The sequence below is a fragment of the Platalea leucorodia genome (genome assembly GCF_965183815.1).
Source record: "Platalea leucorodia genome assembly, chromosome: 3".
Taxonomy (NCBI): domain Eukaryota; kingdom Metazoa; phylum Chordata; class Aves; order Pelecaniformes; family Threskiornithidae; genus Platalea; species Platalea leucorodia.
Window position 1 is genome coordinate 116,122,546 of NC_138825.1, and position 19,326 is coordinate 116,141,871.

At 43.7% G+C, this 19,326-nt stretch overlaps 1 protein-coding gene across 1 annotated transcript; it reads right to left on the reverse strand.

Moving 5' to 3' along the window:
• Positions 1-5,610: 5,610 nt before the first annotated feature.
• LOC309588341 (retinol dehydrogenase 14-like) lies at positions 5,611-10,854 on the reverse strand. The gene is made up of 2 exons (XM_082307496.1): positions 10,465-10,854; positions 5,611-7,090 (listed from the first exon to the last, which is right to left on the reverse strand). Exons 1-2 carry the CDS (start codon positions 10,831-10,833, stop codon positions 6,473-6,475), a joined length of 987 nt encoding a protein of 328 aa, XP_082163622.1. The 5' UTR covers positions 10,834-10,854; the 3' UTR covers positions 5,611-6,472.
• Between the last annotated feature and the right edge of the window lie 8,472 nt (positions 10,855-19,326).

Genomic DNA, 19,326 nt, shown 5'->3' on the forward strand with positions numbered 1-19,326 from the left:
CCTACCGCATTAAGCCATTTCCTGTCATTTTACGGATTTTCCACAGTGAAGAACTATGCCGCTTTGTTGAAACATGGCAGTTTTCACATTTTCTGCAGTTTTAACGCTTTTTAAAAATAATAGCAAGTATCTAGAAATAAACAAAAAAGCCCCTCAGAAAAAGAAACAAAATACCTGTTATCAAAGCTTTTTAATTATTCCTTTTGAGCTTTCAGGTTGCCTCTCTTGCATCTACAGACAACAGCTCATTATCTCTTATTCTGTTCTACTGTCCCAGTACCCCAGTCTTAGCTGTGCTTCTGATACAATTAGTTCATAATATCATCTGGCTACTATATAACATGAGAAATTATGATTTTTGAAATTTTCTGCTTACAGCAAAATTTTGTGGACAAATACCTTCATAAGGTAGGCTTGCATTTTTTTTTCAATATCTGGGGAGGTGGGTCTGAGACACATTTAGGCCTCTGAAGATTTGCAGGAGGGCAGACTGAATATAAGAAAAATGATGCTCTGGTCTCCTCCTCCTCCCAAGTATTTTTCAAAGCCAGGTGCAGTGTCAAGCAACTAGAACTACCGGTGACTTCAACTGGATCTCTGCCCTTCGGAAGAGCAAATGAAGCATTTTACAACCTGCTGTTTTACTCATGGGCTACATCGAAAGTGCTGTATAGACAGACGTCGGGGCGGGTTGAATTCTAAAATACCTATCCATACACACTGAAGAAGGTGTTCCTGTCTGTGAATGAGTATACAAAATGATATCAAACTTACTTGTTGAAGTGCATGTAGGTTCTGGGTCTCCAGGGGTGTTACTTGCCTTTCTGCAGATGCTGTTCATGACCCCTTTCTTGAAGCATCTACAAAGACCCTGACATTGCTTGTCTCGAGGGCAGATGGGATTTGGAGAGCAGATTGTCATGCAGTGACTTAGGAGGGGCCCAGGACACAGACCTACTGTTGGGGAAGGTTGCAACAAGACTTAGATAAACTGAAATAACATCACTCATCACCAATCTGCAGCCCAGGTGGCAAACTGAGAAACATCCCAACAACTGCAGAGATGGGCTGACATTTTTTCCTGGAGAATGTTGCAGGATATTTAACATAAACGTAGCACCACAACCACCACCCTTAATTTGAGAAGCATTTTTTTAAAAAAGTGCATAAAGCCTCATTCATCAAGCTTGAAAGAATCATCATCCAACTAGCTGTAAGAGTCCTACTGCCCAAACCTAAAGCCAGGAGATCAGTATCAGCAAAAATATTTAGGTGTCTGACTCCCAATGCTTTTAGTGGGACCAGGATTTCAGACTGCTTGCTTTGGCCATGAAGCAGATGGCAAGAAATGCTCAGTGCCTTGCTAAACTGAATATTATAGATTTCAAGCATGTGACACCCTTCTGAAACTTTCATAGCAAATAAGCTATCGATTCCTTCCCTATTGAGCATAATTAAGTTTCTTTCACATTACCTGAAAAGAAATGATCATTCTTAAATGTAGAAAGAAAGGGCTATCAACCTTGCTAGGTGGTCAGTGTGCCAGCCTTCAGCCAAAAAAGCAATTAGGAAAGCACTCTTTTCTCCATGTTACTTAGGACATTTGGAATCAATTAAATATTCAAATTAATTTCTCTGATCTGAATCCAGCTACGACAGGTGTGAGGCTGCTAGTGGTAGCTAAAGCGGTAAGTAAAAAGTCTAGAGGGAGGTCGTCATTTTCTGTTATGAGAAATAGCAGCACCATTCTGGGACAGATCAAAAATAATAATTCAACTGTGGAGGCCTCCTGGATTGTTTTGGAAGTCAATTACCCTCTAAGTGATTAGTTCGGAAAAAGTTATGTGAAAAAGGGAACAGGCCTCCCATTTTAAAATTATTTGCCTGACTCTTGCAAGTTGTTTATTTTCTTTATAGCCTTAGGTGGAAAGAAATTAAGTGTGCTTGAAGTGGGAATTATCCACATTTTTCAGCAAACACATAATCACACCACACATTCACAGGGCTCAGGCTTTGAAGCCTGTGAAGCATTCACTTAGTAGGAAGCTTAGGCAAACCAGGCAACTACTGAAGAAAGAGAGGAGAGTTTAAGTATTTCTGGTTTTATTGCATCATGGAAAAACTGATCATTTATCTCATTAAGATGGAGAATTTTTACTGGAGAACCCCGCTGGGTTTATAAGCTTGCCTGCTGCGTTGACTGTAGTAACTGAAAGAGCAGCGTTGTCCCTTTGCTTGGGGATAGATGTTGGCCTTTGTGGCAAGGTAAGGAAGGTAAATTGGTGACAGATCCAGAGTATTTTTTTAAAAAATGTACATAAGTCTCCCTTGACTTAAACAGATGTGGTATACAAAAGAAATACATGCAACTGCAACTTAGTTCACTTGCAGAAATCTCAGCTATAATAGCTACATGTCTGCAGGGAGGACTGGCTTACAGCTACGGCCTGGGACTGAGAATCAAAAGAAAGAAAGAAATTTTTAAAAAAGGAAATTATTTCTTTCTTAAACTCTTGGTCTATCCATGAGGGAAGTTGGTTACAGGGGCACTTTCAAAAGCACCATAGGCAAAGATGAATAAATTATGCTGAAGCAGTTAAAATATGTTCCCCCTAAGACACATGAAGCCTGTTTCTCTCGACCATTACATGGAGACATTTCCTCCCCTTGGCTGTGCCTGTGTGCTCTCCAGCTCCAAAAGCAGACAGTGGGTATGTCTACCTGGATGCAACTTTAAGCAACCAAGCTCAACACTGAGCTCAAGCCCAACAGATCTGCCCGCAAGCCCGGTGTCTCATCACCTACCAAACCGGTGCAGGCAGCAGGTGACACCCTCGTGCTAACAACCCGCTCTCCTCTCCCCTCAGTCCCTCGGTAAATCCTTGACAGCTCTTCCTGGCAGTCTTTTAAAATAAGGGATTAAATTGCAACTGCACACGCAGCTGCCCACACACCCTCTCATACCCTGATTTTAAAATAACCCTTTTAGAGTACAGTTAGTCTGTAGCGTTGTTGCCATACAAAATTTGATCATTGAGAAACGGGGCCACTTGGAACCATTTCTATTCACTGCTGAGACTGGCCGGAGGGTGGAAAGTTTGCAAACAGTCAAATTTAATCACTGCTGTGCCCCTCCACATCTCAGCTATGGCAGTGAAGAGGCATTTCCCCTGCAAAAAGCAAAAGGGCAGGGGCTATGTTCTCAGGAGTCGCTGTGCCTTGGACACATCCCAGCCAGTTTCTGAATCCCCAGGGCACAGGTACAGAGCACTGGTCCAACACTGCTGGTGGACCAAAAATCAAACAAATTCTAACAATTTATGTAAGATAGCTGAAGGTACATTTTGGCTTTTGAAAGAGTTGCTTCAAAACATTTATGTTTATCACAGACCTCAACAAAACCTTAACGTCAGCTGTGACTTCCTTGCATATCTGTAATACTAGTAATGTGATCAGCCTCTGTACCTGCCCATGAAAGCTGCATTTCCATGGGCTTTACATGCTATCCCTCGTCACTGTCTGCCTCTTTCACCCCTCACTTTTTCCTTTTACAAGTTTAATTCTTCATGGGAAATAAGTTTAATTTGAGGGTGGCAGTGTTCATATGGTGGTAGTGGTGGAGGGAGGCATCTGGAATGTGTCCTGGTTTTGGCTGCATGGTCTCAATATAAATGTTTTATAAAATAGTAACATACAGAGCTTACCACATCTTTCTGGAGGCACTGTAATACTGGGGTGAAGTGTGAAGGTGCTGATCTCCTCTTAGAGCATCCTCTACCAGCTCCAAGAGGAGACATTCAGCAGACAATCCTCAAATCATACACATATATCTGAGCTTACTAAGATCCTGTAGAGCAGAGAGTAGAGTAGAGTGGAGTGGAGTGGAGTAGAGTAGAGTAGAGTAGAGTAGAGTAGAGTAGAGTATGGTAGAATAGATAGACTTCCCTAGCCAAAATGCTTGGTTCTAACCTAGTTTGAGTCAGTATTACTGCTTGTTGAAACAAGGGCTCTTCTTTGGTTTTGCACTTACATTTTGCAAGATCTGTTAACCTATGAGGTCCCCAGTTCCTAGATGCTACCAGAACAACAAAGGCATCACGTAAATAAACATTAACAGCAATCTCAAGAGAGTAACCAAAGCTTTCTGGTCCACAGAAGCTAAATTACATTCAGCCTCAGATGCTGACAAAAGCTTACCTTTTGGTAAATTCCTAACAATCCATCCTTTCACATTGTTTTCAGGCAATATTCATTCAGGCACATAATATTCCATTAAGAGTACCATGTGATCACTCTCCTACTCTGGAATGAGGGCTGTAATTTAGCTATGACTGCAGGAATGTAATCCCTTTCTGACAATGGCTCTTACTTCTGCAATGTTTCAAAAGAAAATAAAACCAAGCACCTGGTAGATGTATGAAGCATTACATGTTACGCAGCCATGCTACAAGAGTGGTACTTCTTTTTCCACATCTCTTCAGTGCAGATCCACCTTTGCTGTTTTGAAGGCTAGTGCACATCCTATGTTGGTCATTCAGTCTGAAAAATGATATACTCCTCTGCTCTTCAGACAGTTTCAGTGCAGTTCTTTACTACAGTATTTTCAGATTAGCCACCTTCTCCAGTCTCCACCTTTGCATCCAAGGCTTTCTTTGCAAGAGGTATACACGTTTCATCAGTGTTCCTTTGGTATTGCTACCGTAGTATGGAAAACACAAACCCGAGTTTGGCTCAGCTTCTCTGTCTCTCTTTACAGAGAAGTTCATGTTAATGAACCTTTAATTCTTTAGCTAGCTGTTTAAAGGTGCTGCGTGCAGCTATTTACAAGTACTTAGAATGAAAACATGAAATACAACACTGAAGATCAAAGCAGAATCTTCTCTAAGCATGTTACACACCTCCCTCCGGCATTGCTTAGAGAACTTTGTCCAATGCTCAGAGTATGCTTTGACAACACGCCTTTCTCTACACCTTGCCTTACAGTGAGCCGTGCAAAGCTCATGTTACAAAATCTTAAAAACCTGCTCCTTTTCGTAGCTGGCCTTGTGAAGGGTAAGGCTAGATCAGGTCCACTCCACTGTGCAAAAGTTAAAGTATGCTAAGTCTGAGTAAACAACCACAGAAAGAATCTCAAAAATTTGGTTGGTTGCTACCTGAAGTGCAGAACTGATATGTATTTATAAGTAGGTAACAAGGATCTACTGAATACATCATTTATTGATACTCCTTCCCTTGAGTAATATTGATAGATCACGCTAAATCATTCTTCCCTATTTATTCTATATATCTTAACTGCTAGAATATTTTATTAATGTAGAGCAAAACGAGAAGTCATAAATGTCAATATGAACCCATAAGTTATATGAATTAAAAAAGAATAAATCGGTACAGCTTCACGTAATACCCATGTATTTATTTGGAGCCCATTTTACTTCTACCAGCCCTACATGACAGGCTCCTTAAACCAATACAGCTGAATCTTCTGCTTTGAAACAAGGCTACTGTGTCAAGACTGCTGGTTTCCAATGTATCTTCCACAGTGAAAGAACGAATGCTACGTCTTTTTTTTAAAAGATTTTTATTAAAGAATATTCAGTAAGGTCTATTAGACAGACTTATCTGATCTCATTACTGAGTTAAAGTGCCATCAGTCAAGCCAAACACACACCGAAAAGCATATCCTCTTCGGTCTAATCTGGGCGAGGTCTTGTGAACTTTGTATGCGCACAATTTGTGACATGCAAAGCCCCATGAAGACCATAACATATCTGTCAACTATGTTTTTAATGAAAGGTGTCTGCATATCAAGAAATAGCAAGTTCAGCACACATGAAAATAAAAATACAGTTTGCACAACCAAGTGTATATACTCTTTGAATAGCAGCAACATCACTAAAAAAAGTTGACTTTGTGCTTCACAGCTAAACTGTATACGGCTCAACAGTTCTGTTCACTGAACTGTGGGGCTGACAAGTCTTTGAACAGCACTGAGGCCTAAATGATTACAGCGTAAGATATCAGTAAAACTATTTATTCCACTTTTCATTGTGATGGCTCAAAAAAGACAACAATCCTATTATTATTATTATTATACACACAGAAGTGTTTCACCATCAGTACCTTGCATTGTCCAGCCCAACTACAAACAGTGGAACATGACAAATATGCACATATATTGCAAAACAGTCTTGTTTAATTTTTATTTGTAAAACATGAGTTTCCAAGCAGATTTAACCAGAAATTATATTCACACCCTCAGACTCTATTTCAGACTTTTTTGAATGCCTGTGTCTATTTATTAAACAAAGATTGTCCTTTATTTCAAAACAGAGTTCCAGCATAAATCACTCCCTTATTTAATACTTATTGAGTAAAGTGATCTGTATTCCCACAGCATTTACAGTGAGAACTGCACTATTGTAAATATGCATTGCAGTTATCTGCATTCTTTTTTGCAGACAGCCCCTGGCACTTATTTCAATAAGCCAACCATCACTTCACTGATATCCCACAACTTTCTTGCAACCAAGTCATCCATGGCTTTGGGCAGGAGTTCTTCCTCTTTGCAGTCCCCAAAATATTTTCCTGACACACCCTCGACATCAGGAGAAGAGGCCAAATAAATAGAAGTCTGGGCTCCTTCCAGAGGTGTTTTGAAGAAAGCCCATGACACCAAGTTGAATAGGGGTTTTGCCAGCAAAGGAATATTCACATATCTGCCTAGATTTGTTCTGACAATCCCAGGATGAAGTGAATTGACAGTGACTCCTGTCCCTTCTAACCGACGGGCTAGCTCCCTTGCAAATAATATGTTAGCCAGTTTACTCCGACTGTAACAAAAGCTTTTATTGTAACTTATTTCACTGTTCAAGTCTTCAAAGTTGATCTCTCCATATTTGTAAAGCTTTGAGGATACTACCACAATCCTGCTCGGAGCAGAATTTTTGAGGAGGCCCAGAAGAAGGTTGGTGAGCAAGAAGTGACCCAAGTGGTTTACACCAAATTGCATCTCAAAACCATCCTCTGTCTTCATGTACGGACACTGGAATATCCCTGCATTATTTATCAGAACATCCAGCCTTGGCTCTTCCTTTAAATAGGAAAGAAAAAAAATCATTCAGTTTTAGAACTGTCATGCAAAACATACTATTATGCTTAATATTTCTCATTGGCCATTGTTAGAAAGAAATCATTTCATTCCTAGTTTTCTGAACCGTAACTTCCTGATATTCTCTTAAAGCATTGCTGAAAAAAACCCTTAAGTTGAACTACCACTAAACCAAGTACTTGACCCCACTGGGATGCAAGTACCCAAGAGTAGGTCTGTATCTACTTTTAATGCAGGCAGAGAACACAATCATCTGCTAATCCAGGAGCAGCTTTTTCTATAGCAATTCAGTGATAATTTACCTTTGTGATGCGTTTTGTTTTCCTCTAAAAAGTAACATGTTTATTGCACTGCAAAAGCAGACACATTAATTTATGGCAAACCTCAGCCACAGGCAAGGGGTCTACTATGCAAAAGACATGCAAACATGAAAAAAAAAAAGTGTTAGCTCAAAGAACTAACCTCAGGGTTGAAGAGAAACTGTTATATTGTAGACCCACCATCTCACTGGGGCGGTGTCATGAAAAACTTTGCAAAACAATGTTCTCATGATTTTAAACACCATCTTATTTTAAGATCACTACACGTCATTGTGCTGTTTGGTGAGAACTATGAAGCAGAACTCGTCGTAGAAAAGTAACATTCATATTTCATACAACTTGCGTCTAACAGGTCTGCTCAAGAACTAAGGTGTGTCTACAGGACTGAGGCCTGAAATATGTACGACATGCTCAGCACATGCTGTTTGATGGATCGGTGTTCTGGTTCAGGTCAGCAGAAAACAAAGACTCAAGAAGGTATGTTACACTCTACAGAATCAGGAAACATAGGTAATTAACAGAAAGGGTGGTATGGATAATCTAAATATGTCTATAATAAATCCATCATGCACTTCATGCTCCAGCATCCACTCAGGAATTAAGAGCTCTCCAATTTAGCTAAAGCAGTAACTTTTTCAAAAAACAGAGATTAAAGTAAGCTGCATAAATAAGCTCTGAATTCAACACTTTCACCCACTACTGACAAAAGACTGTGAAAGTATCACAGGAAATTTATGCTTGCATGAATCGGAAGCAAATGTATTCACTTTATAGAAAGAGCAGCATGAGTTTCTTTGCTGCTAGTTCTTTAAACCCAACACAGGGACAGCAATGATACAAAGAGAGCAAAACCCAAATCTGCACTGGGCATTCAGTTAATGATGCTGGCATCCGATCACACAAAATGTCAAGTACTTCAACCTCAAGACTGATTTCCGTGGGACTTGAGGTTGCTCAGTGTTTCATGTAATTGCGTCCCTGAGGCATGATCCAAAGAGCATCAAACTCACTTCTCCTCTTCACCCAAATGGACATAATGGTTACTATCACTAAACCAGGACAGGACTGAAGAAGTACTGACTGTCAATCTGCTCACTGAAGTGATACTTCTTTCTTCTTTAGAGAAAAACATTGCTTTAGAAACTTTCTGCAGCACCTAACTGGAGGATGTATTTTGCAAGACTTAACACTTCAAGAAGCAAGACGTGTGCTATTTTCTGAAACTCCTACATTTAATAACCTACAGTAACGTGATCAATGTCAAGCAGGCAGCTACCACAACCAAGTGCAACAGAGGGCACAAAACATTGCTTTGATGGGCAATGCTGTTCCTTGTAGCTTCTGAGCTCACTCCCATTTTCTCCATTTTTCTGTGGAACCCTCCAACATGTCTAAGTCTTTTATTTTTTGCAGTGAGACTAAGGAGTGAAAGATGTAATCACCTGCAGTTGTGCAGAGGAAAGCTCCCACAAATTAAGTTAGGCAGTGGGAGTGCATTGTTTCCCCACCTTGCCAATATTTAAGTCTTCTTCATCTCAAACAAACAAACAAACAAAAAAACAAAAAACAAACAAACAAACAAAAACCCAAACAAACTAACCCAACAAAACCCCCAAAAAACAACTCCAAGGAGTCACAGGTTAGAGAAGATAAATAACATGAACTTGGGTGGAACAGCTCTTCAAAGTATTTCTTGAACGTGCATCCCTTGACATTGAGCTGCTTTTGGAATTATTTTGAAAATGAAAGTTGGAACACAGGTGTCAGCAGCACTCTGCAGACAGACACACTCTCTTTTTCTTCACCCATTTCTCACTTAAAGTCACCTGTGCTGGCTTTATCAATAAAGAGATGCTTGGACATTTTTGGATATTTTGTACTATAAAAGATACAATTCTTCAAAGTTAGACAGTATGGTTTTTTTCTTGTGTTTGTTATGCATGTTTTATATGCTTTCATATATGCATATTTTCCCAGAACACTGAAGGAAGATTAGACCTTATCACTGGATTCATACATATGAATGTAGATGACTACAAAGAGCCCTTCTAGAGAACTTAAAACTTGACTTTTTCCAGACATTTGAGTTTTAGAAAAGCTATTTGAAAATTAATGCAATAAAGTCCCTCTCTGTTTTTTTCCCTCTCACAACAGCATGTGAGTATCTTTCAAGTACTTAACAAGCACTTCTCCGAGCAGCAGCAGAACTTATTAAGCCTGGTTTCCCATGACTTTGCGTCTCATGGCTTGAGTAGCAAGATGTGGCGAGATGAGAGTCCCAAACGATGCTTTTCGTGGGAATGGAATAACGCCTCCAACGGTACCTCCCTCTGCTCTCTGGTGTCTAATAATGCTGCCAGACTCACCTAGTGGCATTTCTGTCAGGTGAATCAGCTGGATGTCCCTGTTCTCCTTAAAGACAAGTTTTCAGGAAACCTGCAAAAACTTCATATATTCAAAAATGTCTGCCTACTAAACTAGCTAGCACTGGCCAAGAGATTTAAAATGCAGGGACGGTACAGTCTGAGGAGGTGGCAGAAGGATGGCTAGAGCTGTGAGCAGTGCACTCACGTGAACTTTTATTTCTTTGGAGACAAAACTGAGCTGTAAGGCCAATTTAAAGCAACAAAGGCAGGTTAAGGTAGAGTTAATTAAGAGAGAAAGGATGACAAATCATTTAGCCCATACAGAAACAAGTACTTCCTTTTCAGAAAACGACTAGAATAGTTTGGACTAGAACAGCCCAAACTAGTAGGAACTTTATGCTTCCAGGTGCTAACTCGCGGCCCAGTTACTTACACCCTCCCCCCAAACCCTGCGGTGAGCCCAGCGCCGCGCCGCACCCCCGCACCGGCCGCCCGCGGGAGGAACAGGCCCTGTGAACAGGGACCCGAGGACGCCGCCACCACGGCGCTGCGGGCACCCGGTTCCTCTCACGGGGAGCCCGGGCCCTCCACGGTACCCACCGGGACCCGCTGCGGCAGCCGGCGAGCCCGGAGGGCCGAGCCCCGCGCCCCGCAGCCGCCCGGGCCGTACCTGGAGGACGCGGTGGCAGAAGGCGCGGACGGAGCGGAGCGAGGCCAGGTCCAGCTCGCGGACCACCAGCTCGCCGCCGCCGTCGCCGTCGCCCTCGGCCTCCGCCCGCTCGCCCAGCTCGGCCCGGATCTCTCGGGCCGCCCGCTCGGCCCTCGCCCGGTCGCGACAGCCCATGATGACGCGGGCCCGCATCCGCAGCAGCTCGGCCGCCGCCGCCCGGCCCAGCCCGCTGTTGGCCCCCGTGATGATCACCGTCTTGCCCCGCATGGAGGCCCCGGCCCCGGCGGCCCGGGCCGCGCCCCGCAGCCAGCGCCAGGCGGCCAGGAGGAGCCCCCCGCCCAGCGCCAGCGCCGTCACCGCCGCGGCCATCCCGCCGGGCCGAGCGGCGCTCCGCCCGAAGTGGCCGCCCCCGCCTCGCCGCCCGCCGGCCGCCCGGCGCCGGGGGTGCGTCAGGATTGGCCAGGGACGCCGCTGGGCATTGTGGGGATTGTAGTCCTGCGCCGCGCGGAGGAGGCGTGGTCCCAGGGCCGGAGGCGCCCGGGAGGCCCTTCCCGAGAGGTGCGTGAGGAGCGTAGGGTCTGCTTATCGGACATATACGACATCGTACATGTTCCTTTTCCGGGTTAAGTAAAGGTGGCCCGTCCACTTGGGTAAAGGTTAACGTCTTTTGGCGGGAATTTAGATGACACGTCATGACTCCCAAGTCCATATCGTCCCTGTATACTGTGATACCCTACCTAAGCAGTAGGACGAGAAGAAACGGCCTCAAGCTGCGCCAGGGGAGGTTTAGGTTGGATATTAGGAAAAAAATTCTTCACCGAAAGGGCAGTCAGGCATTGGAACAGGCTGCCCAGGGAAGTGGTTGAGTCTCCATCCCTGGAGGTATTTAAAAGAAGGGTAGACGTGGTGCTCAAGGACATGGTTTAGTGGTGGACTTGGCAGTGCTAGGTTAACGGTTGGACTCGATGATCTTAAGGGTCTTTTCCAACTTTAACGATTCTATGATTCTCTGATTCTATTGTGTCGCCCGTTCACCTAAGCGTTTCTCGCTGTAGGCACTCTGCAGTTGGGGTCCAACTCCCGCTTCAGATAGAAAGATAGAAGAAATCAGTTTATTAATAGAATTACAATTCATTAATTCATTGTGATCTTACAACAGTCTGTGCCTGACTTAGAAACATATGTACAATATCTACAGATGAAAATAACATCTGATTCGATAAACGATGGACAACCTTTTCCTGTCGGGAACCAGAAAGTCCTAGTTCTTTCAATAACTCGTAATTGCCTTGATACCATTTTCCACGTGCTCCTAACAGAAATCCCATAAATTTAATGATGTTAGCATTCGCCAGTTATCAAATTTGCGCTTTTAGAGAATGATACTTCTTGATCTTCTCTGCCTCTGCATCCACCAAAGATGTTAATTTGCTTTCATATCTGACCATGATATCTACTACCAGAGCCTGCTCTCCTTTAACGAAAATCAGATCCAACTTATACAATTAATTCTGTTTATCTTTCAGCAGCAGCTCCTGGAATACTACCCAGTCCTTCTTTTTCACCTAATTCACCAATAATTCACATAGGTGGTTATGTCTTTTAACGCTTGCATCTTGTACCGCTGGGCAGTACCCAATAATAAGCGAGCAGGTCTCATTTTCTGTGCAACAATGTTGGCACGATTTAACTTGGGCTTCCTGCCTGCCCATTGCTAAGAATTCTCTTGTGGGTTAGACATTTGGTCTCAGCTGTAACGCTGTGTTGAGCTTCCTGTGAGGTATGCCCCTATAAAATTCTAACCTGTTGTTACTGATCTTATCCTTCTCAAAGCTGGAAATTCCATGGTCCTGGGATACCGACTTGATCCAGTTCACAAACTTCTGTTTCCTCCAGTTACAGCTCTGAAACGTCCACCGGCAACTCAGCGGCCTTCCCGGCCCCAGCGTGGTCCCTAGGGCAACCCAAAGCAAGCCGCGGGTCGTGGTCAGAGTTACCTCTGCAAGGATGCTGCTTCCTTCCCTGGCTCAAAAATAAAACGTGGTAGGATGTGCCAGCAGTAGCATGTCCCTCCATCTGTCCAAAGGCCCTTTCGCTAATAGCAATGTTCCCCTAGTAAATTAGATGTACTTAGGGCTGCTGTTTGGTGCTGAAGCGAACTGGCACAGAATAGCCTATCAAACCACGACACATCCAAGCTGGTTCTTGGTTTTCATTCCATGCTGACTCCTGAAATGTGGATGGGTATTGTCTGGGAGAGAGCTAGCTGGCCTGAGCCAAATTCAAACCAGGGACTCTTCTAACAATTTTAGAATTAGAAGACAATGATAACAAAATAATGACATCGAGGTGGTCAAGTTCTAGGGCCCAGGAGCATTTCCCAGTAGTGTTTAGTTTGTTAGTAGAGATTTTACCAAAATGTTTTATTAATATTTATCAATCTCACAGAGACGACTCCATCACAGGGAAAACAGGCATTAAGGGCACCTATAATATTTCATCACCAGTGTTTGAGTCTCATGGCAGATCAAATGCTTCTGCAAAAGCCACATTCAATTCTGCCTGCCGTGGGTCTTTAGCTTGAGATGCAGAGGCTGGAGGAGTAGATGTGGTGGTGCCAGGGAAGGCTCCCAGCACAGGAATGCAACAGAGTTTTGGCCCAAGGCTGAGGGCTGGTTAGCGCTCCCCCACAGCTCGTGAACTCCCGCTAGGCAGTTTGGAAGCAGCCATCGTGTTCTGGGGAGGTAGCATGCACGTGGATTTTTCCATGCCAGCTGGCCTTTGTGCTGATGAAATGCTCTGGGAAAGTTTAGGGTATTAGCGTAAGTGGAGCAAGAGAGTATGTCAGAATGGCATGCTGAGACCTACCCCCATGGTGGTTTCAAGAACAGATTTCTTTCTTAGGTATTTCAGCAGTTTCTGTGGCTCTGGATCAAGTTGGATTGTATGTTTGAGTGTAGCATAGTTGTTAGTACATGGCCAAGCATGTCCTGATGACCTGCCTGCATATTGCAAGCAGAAGTGATGGGGTGGGGGAGTGTTACAAAAGTCATTATGGTGGTGGCTGCTCTGAGTCTAAACGTACCAGTGAGCTGACAGTCAGACCTGCTGAACATTTGCTTCTAGGACCAACTTCAGCTGAGTGATATTAGCTCAGAGGTAGCCTGTTTGAGATGAGATAACCAAATTTAGTGGACTTCAGGACCGAGGGGATCTGTCCCATTCCAGTCTGGCAGAAGGGAGGCTGCCTGCAGAACATATGCATATGTCCACTCACTCACCTCACAAGCACACTCACATTCACTGGTCTCTTAAATATTAACATGCACCCTAAGTCTATCCAATATCTATACCCAGAGACCCAGGCACCAGCTCTGACACTGGGTTTTCTCAGATGCTGGTCTCTTCCCATTGTCCAGTTTGATGTGTGCTAGTGCTTCACATACGCACATAATATGGGTCCCTCAAATAGCTGGTTTGTCCAGTAGCTGGCACCCAGACGGGACCTCTCCAGTTGTTGGCACCCAGACCTGTGGGTCCCTTAGACCTGCCAACTTAGTTTTGAATCCTTAACCCAAAATGTGTTTTCAGCCATTATCTTCATGTCATGTGTCCAGATCCTGCCTTTACTAATTACAGGCCTTGATGAACTCACCCAAGGCAAAATGAACTCATTCAGGGAGTCAGGAGTGGCCACTGCGGTTCACTCACTCAAAATCCTTTTCATCCTAGCCCTGGGAAAATTGTTTTAGAAATTTAGAGAGACACTTAAAAGGTAACTGAATTTTGATCAAGAGCAATATAAGTTAAAAAAAGGTGTTTGACAAAAAAAAAAAAAAAAAGAGAAAAAAAGGCAGTAATAGAGTGCAGTGCAGATTTAGGCATAAGACGGGGAAAATGGGGATAGAACAACATGGATTAAGAGACGTTCAGGATCAGGACTAGGGGCCAGCATGCAGGTGAGTAGAGTCCAGGGAGATAACAGTCTGTGAGGGAGGCCAGAAACAAGCTTGGCTGATAATGAGCATGTCTGTCTTGAGTCAAGACCTAGGACATTTGGGGAAATGAGTAAGAAACCCAAGAGGAAACCCAAACCCTTTCGTCAGGTTTCTTGTGACTGGTCTGGACGTGATAGCCATTTGCAATAGTAACCTCCCCTTAACTGTCACATGTTGATGCTACCCACAGTCTGTTCACATTGCTGCAGTCTGTTCTGAGGCTGACTTCAGCTCCTGTTATAGCTGAAGAAATGTATCAGATTTTTCTGGAAGTATCCTTACCATCTCTCCACTGACTGTCACACTTCTCAGGCAGTTTAAGGGCTGTATAGGTACCACATCTAAACACACTGGATTTACTGAGGGACCTCTTCTGTCTCACCACAGAAAACTCTTTCTCTCTTCATTCTTGGCTCTTCACTCCATTGTGAGACTCATGGCTACACCAACGGGTATTTTAACCAGCTGTCATGGTTTAACCCAGCAGGCAGCTAAACACCCCACAGCTGCTCGCTCACCCTCCCTTCCTGGTGGGATGGGGGAGAGAATTGGAAGGGTAAAAGCGAGAAAACTTGTGGGTTGAGATAAGAACAGTTTAATAATTGAAATATAAAAACAGAACAAAAACCCAGGAAAAACAGGTGCTGCAACCGCTCACCACCCGCCAACTGACGCCCAGCCCATCCCCAAGCAGCGATCACTCCCCTTGACCAACTCCCCCAGTTTATATACTGAGCATGACGTCATACGGTATGGCATAGCCCTTTGGCCAGTCTGGGTCGGCTGTCCTGGCTGTGCCCCCTCCCAACTCCTTGTGCACCAGGCAGAGCATGGGAAGCTGAAAAAGTCCTTGACTAGTGTAAGCACTACTTGGCAACAAATAAAACATCAGTGTGTTATCAACATTATTCTCATCCTAAATCCAAAACACAGCACTATACCAGCTACTAGGAAGAAAATTAACTGTCTCAGCCATAACCAGGACACCAGGCCACAACGTTGCATCTGCTTGTGACAGAGATGGCTTTTGGCATCCTTAACCTGGTGTAAGAGCCATAACCAGTTTGAGGTGTTCTTCCATATGCTCTGCTCATAGTAAATCCTATCTTTGGGAGGTGTTGGAGCCATGCCCAGCTCTGCTGCCTCATGACCTTGCAGCCAAGGACCATGAGAAAGGGACAGTGGTTACCAATGAGATGCCAAAATAAGGGAACCAGGAAATTCCCTGTTAGAGGATAAGATTCATCCTGTAAAGATTCAGCATCTGGCAGTGGGGACGCTGGCAGTCATCTCTGATACACCTACTACTTCAGAAGACAGTGAATGTGTTGGAGAGGGTGCAGCCTCAAGGATCCTGCTGGGTCCATCAGTGGTCAATCCAGCCTTCAGTGCACGGAGCGTTGTGCAGAGGAGCTCACAGGTGATAGCAATCAGCAGCTGCTCATCTAGGCAGGGATGACTTAGGATTTTAGGTTGGATATTAGGAAAAACTTCTTCACCGAAAAGGTAGTCAGGCACTGGAACAGGCTGCCCAGGGAAGTGGTTGAGTCTCCATCCCTGGAGGTATTTAAAAGAAGGGTAGACGTGGTGCTCAAGGACATGGTTTAGTGGTGGACTTGGCAGTGCTAGGTTAACGGTTGGACTCGATGATCTTAAGGGTCTTTTCCAACCTTAACGATTCTATGATTGTATGATTCTATGATTCTATGACATATGCATTCAGATGTTGTTGGTTCCGGATACTACTGAGCAGGATAACTCAAAGTTATTTTTTCTCCTAAGACATTGACCTGCTTCACTGCTTTCTCTACCCATCTGTTGCACTCGAGGAGATGGGTGTGTTCTGCTGAGCAATACTGCATGCCAGGTTACAGGATCTGGCAGAGGAGTCCAAGGGGGGTACCTGAGGATCCTCCTCAGGATGTAGGAGCCCTCTGATTCCTGTGTCCTTAGAACAGATCACAGTCCAGGAACACAGGAGGACACATGTTGGAACACATGCCATGATGACCATCTCCAAATCTTCATCTGAAATATTTTGTTTCTTCCAGGTGGTTGTTTCACTATGCATGACATGCTAGCCTGGAAACTGAAAGGATGTCTTGGAGGTGTGAAGGAACTGGGGAACGTGGGTTTATTATGTCTTGGTAGCTGGTGGGAAGTAGCCAACACACTCCGAGGATATGGTCTGTAAAAAAATAAAATAAAAAATAGTCAAGTCACCTTCAGGATCTTATTTCCAACATTTTTGTCCATGGGGACTGGTAGCAGCCGGAGACATTCCCATTTGTCTTACCTGGACTCTCCACTGTGATGTGGTGCCTGAACCTGGAACCTAAGGGAACAAGGACTGGCTTTGCCTGACAAAGTTCTGTTTCCACACAGAACTCAAATCTGTGTTATCATTAATCCTCTTCCAGGTTTTGGCTGGGATGACAGTTTCTTTTTCATGAGTCTGTCTTCCAGTGTTATAAGCAGGCTGATAGACAGGACAGTCCAGAACCATAGGACTCTTCTCTATTTCCCCTATTGAAAAATGTTATATGTTGTTGCAACTGTGCCTGGCTTAGGGTTATGAGGTGCTAGGGCATAAATTCATGGTATCCTCATAAGGATGAGAAGCAAGGGGTCTTGTCTGGTTTTTTGTTTGTTTGTTTGTTTTGTGGACTGGAATGCTATTAAGAGACAATTCTGGTCTATGTTGACAAAAATAGAAAACCCTTTCCCTCAGCTCCCATCCCATTTCAGAGAATTTTCTTGAAAATGATTATTTTGGTCCACTAGCCAAGCTGTGCCTTGGAGCAGAAGACAATAATTGTAATGGGCAGAGACTACTTGGCAAGCCGAGTCTCCTCAAACATCCAGATTAGTCTGGAAGGCCCTTGCATGAACAAATGAGGCTCCACTCACCCAGCATGCTGCCAGCTGGATATGCAGAGAAGCGGTCGACAAGCCTGGGACAGTTGCCTGACGATTAAAAGGCAGTGTATAATCTGAACAAACACCTAAGGGCATTTTCCTCAACTAACTTAAGAGAAGTGATTGTGGACCTTAACATCAACTTCTGGACTTTAATGTCAATTTGAATTCTGTGACTAAGGATGTCAATTCTACTATGTGAATTCGATATGTGAACTCTTTATTTCTCCTCACACATGACTTAGTGCTGTCAGGAATAACACTACAAGAGGTAGTCCTCTAGTACTATATGTGTACAGATCAAAAAATGTAAGAACTGGAAGCCTCTAACTGTATCCTGGCCAGTAGGTTTCATTTTTGCTGTAGGTGGATGGTTGATTGGAAATAAACATAATAGACCAGATGATTCGGTTTCCAATTTATTCACTAATTTATATGCTTACCCTGTCAGGGATGAGACACTCGCCTTCGGAGTCCCACAGGGATCAAGGATCCCATCAGCCTTTTCAGTATCAAGCCTGAATTGCTATGTTCAATGAGAGTCAAGTGCCAGCAATCTTTGCACAGCATATATCCTTCATGTTTTTCTGCACCCAACATCTCTAGCTCTAACAGCACATGGATGAAGAATGGCTGATCGTGTTCTGCTCCAACAAGGCAGGAGCGGTGTTCCTGAAATTTGCAGCCATGCTTTTGTGGTGAAGGTACACATGCAATTTGTATTCCACAGCTAAGGAATATTTTTGGATTCCTTGCTGATTCTGAGCTCTCACATAAAAACATCTGCTAGTAACATCTTTTATAATCTCCATTTGGCAAGGTAACTCTATCCCATCCTGGTAGACAATGACCAGGCCCCAGTTATTCATGTCTTCCTCACCTCCTGGCAGGGCTGGGAAATGTGATATGTTTTGGGCACAAAGCCTTTAGCACTTATGAAATTCCAAGTACACCAGAACTCTGCAGTGCATCCCATCAACAACACATGCTGGTGTGAACACATAAAAACCTTTCTAATGGTCTCTATTCGCGTTTCATGAAGGATCAAGGCTTTCTCCTTTGTTTTCAAAGAACTTTGTGGCTTGGACCGAGAACATTTAAAAGATTGCCTATGTTTCTGGGAGGGAAACCACAATTAATGCAATGAAGCTTTCTGCAATAACAGGACAGTTCATCCGGACAGAAGAGACCAAACTTTCTCAGAGGCTAACGTGAGATTCTGGAGGGAATTCCCCCAGGAACCACAGATCATCACAAGCCTTCACCAACTTCTACTCCCACTGCAAAGCACATTCTTTTGGTTTTGTCTCTTCTGGTATAAATACACAGCAACAATAAAAATAAAACAGGACACTAGATCCACTAGGGAGAGAACGAGAACAAACACCACCTGACAGATGTTAGTTGTGTCATTTGGAAGGCACTCAGATACACGGATGACACCGAGATACAGGAACTTAGCATAAAAGAGGTAGAATAGAGCTCCAGCGTAAATTTACATGAATTCATCCTGCAACAGGCACCTGTCCCCTGGAAACTCATGTGCGGTTGCCAAACTGAGTTCACACAGATCACAGGACAGCTGTAAATCCTAAGTGCATCTAGTCAAGAAACAAGGAGTTCCATCAACAGCATTATTTAGAGTAGATTCTCTGCCGTTACAAAGGGATTCTCTAAAGCTTCAGTCTTTGTCCCAGTCAAGATACAGCATCTCTGACTTCTGCCCAGCTCTATGAAATCTGTTGGAACTTAAGTGTCTTTGAGACTTCTAGTTCCCTCTCAAATTTGGCTGAAAGTGGTCGCTTCTGGTTCTAAATATCCAAAGGCAAGAGACACATAGACACTGATCACATAAACTCTGTTTGTATAGGAAATTATGTTAAAACCTCTACACAGAAAAATGACAATGATGTTCTGCAAAGCCAGCTTTATTAGAATGGGAAAA

What these genes read in the sequence shown, in the direction of transcription:
- LOC309588341 (XM_082307496.1), bottom strand. Translation starts at nt 10,833, where the DNA reads ATGGCCGCGGCGGTGACGGCGCTGGCGCTGGGCGGGGGGCTCCTCCTG. An exon ending in TCTGCCACCGCGTCCTCCAG is followed by an intron (nt 7,091 to 10,464) that starts GTACGGCCCGGG and finishes TCCTATTTAAAG; the next exon opens with GAAGAGCCAAGGCTGGATGT.